The 7,266-nt window shown below is 39.0% G+C and overlaps 1 protein-coding gene and 1 pseudogene across 1 annotated transcript; one reads left to right on the top strand and one right to left on the bottom strand.

The window, feature by feature from the left end:
* Window positions 1–4,423: 4,423 nt before the first annotated feature.
* On the bottom strand, window positions 4,424–4,521 carry LOC122933591 (annotated as a pseudogene).
* An 871-nt stretch (window positions 4,522–5,392) lies between these two features.
* LOC122931794 (zinc finger protein OZF-like) lies at window positions 5,393–6,580 on the top strand (the record flags this gene model as incomplete). Its single annotated transcript, XM_044285853.1, has 1 exon — window positions 5,393–6,580. A coding segment is annotated over exon 1 (1,188 nt), but the record flags the coding sequence as incomplete, so codon positions are not given.
* Window positions 6,581–7,266: the final 686 nt, after the last annotated feature.

A 7,266-nucleotide genomic window follows, 5' to 3' on the forward strand; every position in this document is an offset into this window, starting at 1 on the left:
GAATTCCTTCTGGATGAAATCCCGTATGGATACAATAGCCAGCCTATATGTAGGTAGATATAAGAGGGAGTATAACAACTTACGTACCGATATCTTCCTGTGCGGCGTACTGCATTAACGTTACAGTGGACTCACCTCTATGTCCGTATATTAGTTATTGGAAGCTGCCCTCCTCTCTGCCGAAAGTCCAGCAGTTTCACTTGTCAGTGGTGGCGGGGGAGCAGACTGCAATCACTGTTCAGCTGGTCGGTTTGCATGCACCAGTCTCACGATAGTTTGCAGCATTGATTTCGGCTGTATTGCCGCTCCAGCTGGAAAATTTCCTCAAACAAATTCCATTGACTGTATACAACTTGGTAACTCCTACAGCATATATTTCCACGCCAAATGCGTTTTGAAACGACTAGTTTCTTCCTCAGTGGCTAAAATATGCTGTTTCTCATGATACTTTTATAGAGCACCATCTTGGGATATTGGTAAATTCTGGGTTGGAATTCTTCATTGCATCATCCGACAATTTTATTCACAGTAGCATATGGAACTCAAATTCTTTTTTTTCTTTTTTTCTTTGTGTTTTATTTTATCATTTCACTACTTTGTTATTTACATTTTCTGGTGATATTAACCAATTTTTGGGTGTATAGTACCACTGCTGTACCTAGTAGGCAGATAAAAAAAATAATAACAATTGTCAGTTACATTTTATGATCGAATTAAAAAAAAATTGGGTGTAATATACTCCTCTTCTACCTAGTTGACAGCTTAATAATTTTTCTTTACATTTTCGGGTGACAATAAACAATTGTTTTCTGTCTAACCAAGTAGACAGGTTAATTAATTTCAGGAATTTTTCTGTTACATTCTTGGGTTGACATTATTCAATTTTAGATATGAATAAACCCCTGCTCTGCATAGGTGACAGGGAATAACATTTCAGAAATGCTTCTTTAATTGAGGCGCGCCACCTCCATTTTATTAAATGCTTAAACTTAAACAAGTTGTACCACATTTAAGCTTCAATACTTTGTCCCACATTTCGGCTATACTCTTTTGGCCAACATTTCCGCCTCAATAGCTTTTCTCACAATTCCACTTGACTCTTTTGGCCCATATTTGGGCTTCTGTAATTTATCGCACATTTGCGCCTCAATAGCTTTTCTCACAATTCCACTTGACTCTTTTGGCCCATATTTGGGCTTCTGTAATTTGTCGCACATTTGCGCCTCAATAGCTTTTCACACATTTATGCTCTATCCCCAATTTTTTTTATACATTTTATCTCCCTTAAATTTGGTCTCTTTTTCTCACACTCCCTCTCTGGCCTGGAACCCTGATTACCCGCCACCCGTGATCACCATGGTAGGTGCATAAAAGAACATTGAAAGTTGATAGAGCAGATATCAAATTGGATCGTGAACATCACGGGGACGTGCGACATGGTGGGGCAGCCCCTGCAACTTCTGGGTCTCCAAATTGGGCACATGGCCTGAGCTTGCCCTTTACCCTTTGGAGGTGCTGGCCTGCCCTGCAGGCAGTGTATTGTCTCAACGTGTGTTTAGCATGACTGGAGGTAGTTATCACAGGTTAAATTTCCCAATGTTTTGGGGTGTACCCTAATTTTAAAAATAAAATTTAAAACCAAAAAGCAGTGTAGTCTACCTCCTTCTCTTCCACCTACACCGCCACATCCACATCCACAACCTCCTACTCCATATGGACCTCGTCCTCCTAGATCCAGATTATTATTTTTACCTATTTTATGTTATTTAAAGTAATTTCCCTATCCACATTTGTTTGCAGAGCACTTGTCATGCTCTTAACCACATTTTGACACCATTTGCAACCCTCCAGCCCTTTCCATGACATTTTTACAGCCATTTTAGTGCTCAAAAGTTCAGGTCCCCATTGACTTCAATGAGGTTCGGGTCCCAAACTCAAACTTTTTTCCAAAGTTCGGCCGAACCAGAACATCCAGGTGTCCGCTCAACTCTACAGGGCAGCTGTAACCAACACCTCCAATCTCTTCTCATTGATTGGACTTCAGTTGGCTTACCCCTCACTCAAATTAGGAGATGTCATTAGTCTAGGGGTTCACATACTTTTTCCACCTGCACTGTGAATCTTTAAATGGTGTGTTCAATAAAAACATGGTAACATTTAATTCTTTGTTATTAGTTTAAGCAGACTGTGATTGTCTATTATTGTGACTTAGATAAAGATCAGATCACATTTTATGACAAATTTGTGCAGAAATCCATATCGTTCCAAAGGGTTTACATTCTTTTTCTTGTAACTGTGCCGGGAACACGGACAATCACCGATCCTGACTGCCATCACTGGATCACACCAAATTACAAATAATAGATGAAAATAGGGATAATCTATAATATATTGTCTGGCTTGTTCACATGTTTTACAGTAGATCTTTTATTTCCAGCACCACTATGGGTATCTGTATATAGTTTTATAATGAAGGTCTCCATTCAGAAAGCACCCATAACGGTGTATATACTGTATTCCCAAAATCAACAATTGGACATTTTATTTAAAAATTACCAGAAAGCAGCCCAAAATGTTGCCTTTTTATTTAAATGAATTATTAAGAACAGGAGCTACTGAAGGATAATCTCCCAATTTGGAATTATATAAAACTAAGTTAAAAAGTAAATGACGAAATGGGCTTCATGGTGATTATTATTACTAATTGATTTAGATTCAATCCTGGCACTAGACCAATCTGATATAAAATGGCGTAAATAACCAAATATAGAAAACAGGTTGTACTGATTTTCTAGTGCACCATTATATTTCAAAGCCTCATTTCTCCACCTATAGTAGTTGTCCCCATTGGGTGTCACACCGGTTATCTGCACATTAGTGATCTGACAGCCTCTTTTGGTTTCATTTTGTGTGTTGCTGGTATGTTCACACCTCCTGTTCAGGTGTGGATCATGTGACCTTTACCTCCCCCTATTTAGTCTGACTTTACCCATCACTCCTTGCTCTGGATAGCTTCATTTGGTTTTTTGGTAGAGCTAGAGGCTGGTTCTTGGTGAATTCCTGTTCGTCCATCATCCATCAGCCTCAGAAGTTAAGTGTTCCGATTGTTGTGTTTTGTATTCCCCCCCCCACCTTTTGTTGTTTACTAGGCCTCATTGAGATGCTGGTTCTTTTACCAGGGAAGGAGCGGGTTGTCTCTGCCCTTTCATTACCATTAGGGCATCTGAGGGCCACCAGGGTTTTCTAGGTTCCTGTGTATGGGCATCTCTACCATCGAGAGGTGCCCATACTGATAGGAGTTAGGGAAAGGAGCAGGGTTTTATAGGTAGTGACCCTTTTCCTTCCCTAGCGGTGAGGCCTAGTATCTTTTCCCTGCCTTGTTGTCTTTTGGTGTTCTCCCCTACAACATCCGTGACATTGGGTCCATGTACCAGTCTCTAGGGGCTGTTGGGATCCATGCACCAATCTGTAACTCCTCATCATCCAAAATTAATAAAAATAAAATTATTGCGAATACTTAAATATTACTTTATTATAATCCATTACCAGATCCCTCACATTATTTAGAATGGCAGTCTGTGAGCCGCCATCCACTGCACACTTCTTCGATTTCTTTATGAGCTCCGTTCCTAGCTAAGATTTCACCAGTTGTATGGAGGATGAGGATCACTAATAGGTAGAGCAGAGAGAAGGCTGAGGCAGGTCTGTTTAATCTTTTTTTTATTTTTATTAAAGCCAGAGATGTGCTTTCTACACCCGTGCATCAAAATTGTGCTGCATGCCACACAAAAATGTGCACATGGTCATGTTCCATCGCATGTCCTCTCCATAAGAGAAGGGGCCCCCAATTAACCAATCCCAGTCTCTCTTGGCCAGAATGCTCCTGCTAGGGTCTGGGACTAGTGGCCATCCCTCAACTAAAGCTGGAGAAGCACTAATATTACTCTAGCTTCCACCTGACTGTCACCACCTGTGTTGTCCAAGAGCAAAAATAGGCCAAGGGATTTTGCAGGGGGTGAGGAACCAGATTCCCTCCCATCAGACCTCAGGGAGGAATACCCATAAGCAACCCTGAAAAGTCCTAGTGAAAAACAAAACGTGGAAAGTAAACATAAAAAATAAATAAGCAAATGTGCCAGTTACAGTCTGGACATTCCACCAGAATAATAAATTCCTCTTACGCCAAGCCATACAGTTGGTAAAGATAGATGTGAGCATTCTCAAAATGGGGGAAAAAGTGAAGCATGTGCCATCACTCAGTGGGCTCCCATCCCCAGTTATTTCAGGCATCCCAGGGTCACCACTCCTGGGGCACTTCTGCACCTCGAGCTTTCAAACATCTAGGCCCATGGCTTCTATCTGGAGGCCTTTGGTTACCTATCATTGGCACTAATGGCCAAAGGTGTACTCCCTAGGGTCCTCCATGTGGTTCTCTGCTCCACCCATTATAGTGTACCAGATCACCGGGATTGATATGAACAAATACTACACTTGATCTTAGCCAAAAGGCAGAGAAGTGGAAGACTGTCATATTTGAATTCAGTTTTCCTTGAGTCGGCGTTGGAGTACTTTGCACCAAGCATTTCAAATGTCATACATTGTTTGATAAATTTAGCTCATCTTTAAACATAACGCTCTTGTCTAAAACATTTTCAATGACCCTTGGGCCATTTTTCCTCTGCTTCATTTGCCAAAAGTTGTTCCTTCATCACCAGTAGAAGAGGAGATAATCCCAACTAAGACTGGGACCCCTCTTACTCTGAGCCCCATAGCAGTCACATGGTCTGCCGCTATGGTAGTTGCTTTCCATTTATTTTTCAAAAAGAGCAAAAAGTCACATTTTCTAACAACTAACTGCAAACTGCTTCAAATCTCAATTTGGATTTTTTTCTTAAAAAAAAAAAAACAAGTGCAGGGCTTGATAAATTTCTCCCAACATCTGCAACCACTGAGGTGCACAATATTGTTCTTCTGCTGGAGTTTGGGTGTTAGACAGTTGGGGCGCAGGAGCCTTAGGCCAAGAAATTGTATATGAAGTTTACAGACAAATGTAAAGTTGTGAACCTAGTACAAGAGAATAATTTCTACAGTATGTAATAACTAATCAATAAAACTTCCATAAAAAAGATATTGGATATTGGTGCAGAGTAAGCATAACTTTAGCGATCAATGCCAGATGGCTGCTGCCAATTATGCTTCTGCATGTGTTAAACCGAGTTTGCGGACAGATTTCTCTTAATCAATGCATTTAATTTCTTATTAGCAATTAGTATTTTTAACTTTAATAATTTTTTTTATCTGTGTTACTGTTATATTTTAAATTTTTGTGTGCAATTAGGAAAAATAACCTTTTATCTTATATATATATATTTTTTTTCCAGTTGAAGTCTGGATGAAAGGCTCCCAAGGTCATCTAATTGTAACTCAAAACATAGAATCATATAATCAATCACAGCCTGGCAATAACCCAACTGGACATAATCTGGGTGAGATGTCTGCTAGTTCTGAATATGGGATAGATTTGAAAAATAAATTAAATCTTTCTGTGCACAAAGAAATTCGGAGAGATGAACGACCAGTTTCATGTTCAGAAAGAGAGAAAATATTGAATGTGTTATCAAGTTTTCCTCAACATAAGAGAAATTCCACAGGAGAGAAGCCTTATTCATGTTCAGAATCTGAGAAAACTTTTTCGGTGAAATCAAGTCTTCTTCAACATCTCAGTATTCACACAGGAGAGAAGCCATTTTCATGTCAGGAATGTGGGAAGTTGTTTAAGCGTAAATGTCATCTAGAACGACATATGAGAACTCATACTGGAGAGAAGCCATATTCCTGTTCAGAATGCAAAAAATATTTTATTGACAAAGCTTGTCTTGTTAAACATCTCCGAATTCACACAGGGGAGAAACCATTTTCATGTTCTGAATGTGGGAAGTGTTTTAGTAGAAAATCAAGTCTTGAGGAGCATCAGAGAATTCACACGGGAGTGAAGCTATTTCCATGTTCAGAATGTGATAAATATTTTAATGTAAAATCAAGTCTTGTGAAACATCAGATAATTCACACAGGACAGAAGCGATTTTCATGTTCTGAATGTGGGAAGTGCTTCAGTCAAAAAACATATTTTGACATACATCAGAGAATTCACAAAGGAGAGAAGCCATGTTTATGTACTGAATGTGGAAAATGTTTTACTCAGAAATCAGGTCTTGTGAGACATCTGAGAACTCACACAGGGGAGAAGCCATTTTCATGTCTTGAATGTGGGAAGTGTTTTAGTAGAAAATCAAGTCTTGAGGAGCATCAGAGAATTCACACGGGAGTGAAGCTATTTCCATGTTCAGAATGTGATAAATATTTTAATGTAAAATCAAATCTTGTGAAACATCAGAGAATTCACACAGGAAAGAAGCCATTTCAATGTCCTGAATGTGGGAAGTGTTTCAGTCAAAAAACATATTTTGACATACATCAGAGAATTCACAAAGGAGAGAAGCCATGTTTATGTACTGAATGTGGAAAATGTTTTACTCAGAAATCAGGTCTTGTGAGACATCTGAGAATTCACACAGGGGAGAATTCATGTACTGAATGTGGAAAGTGTTTTACTGAGAAAAAAAAATCTTGTGAGACACATGGGAAGTCACACAGGAGAAAAGCCATTTTAATATACAGAATGTAGGAAACGTTTTAGCTATAGATCAAGTATAGTGAGATATCTGAAAACTCTTATGAGGGAGTACCCCATTTCCTTAACAGTGATGTCTACAATACCCCACTCCCTGAACAATGACCTCCAGAGTATCCCGCTGCCTTAACAGTGACCTCCACAGTGGCTCACCCCCTTAACCACTTCCATACCGGGCCATTTACCCCCTTCCTGACCAGGCCTAATTTTGAAAATCTGACGTGTCACTTTATATGGCAATAACTTTGGAACGCTTTTACTTATTCAAGTCATTCTGAGATTGTTTTCTCGTGACACATTTATTTATTAAAAAAAATCCAAAAGTTACCGAAACTTTGAAAAAATTCACTGTTTTCTAAATTTGAAGCTCTCTGCTTTTAAGACAGATAGTGATGCCTCATAAAATATTCATTAATTAACATCCCCCCTATATCTACTTTATGTAGGCATCATTTTGGTACTGTCATTTTATTTTTTAGGGTGTTAGAAGGTTGGAAATTTTCTTAACATTTTCAAAAATTCTAAAAGTAAAATTTTTTAAGGACCAGTTCTGTTCTGAAGTCACTGTGTGGGGC

This window comes from Bufo gargarizans, chromosome 3 (assembly GCF_014858855.1).
Source record: "Bufo gargarizans isolate SCDJY-AF-19 chromosome 3, ASM1485885v1, whole genome shotgun sequence".
NCBI lineage: Eukaryota > Metazoa > Chordata > Amphibia > Anura > Bufonidae > Bufo > Bufo gargarizans.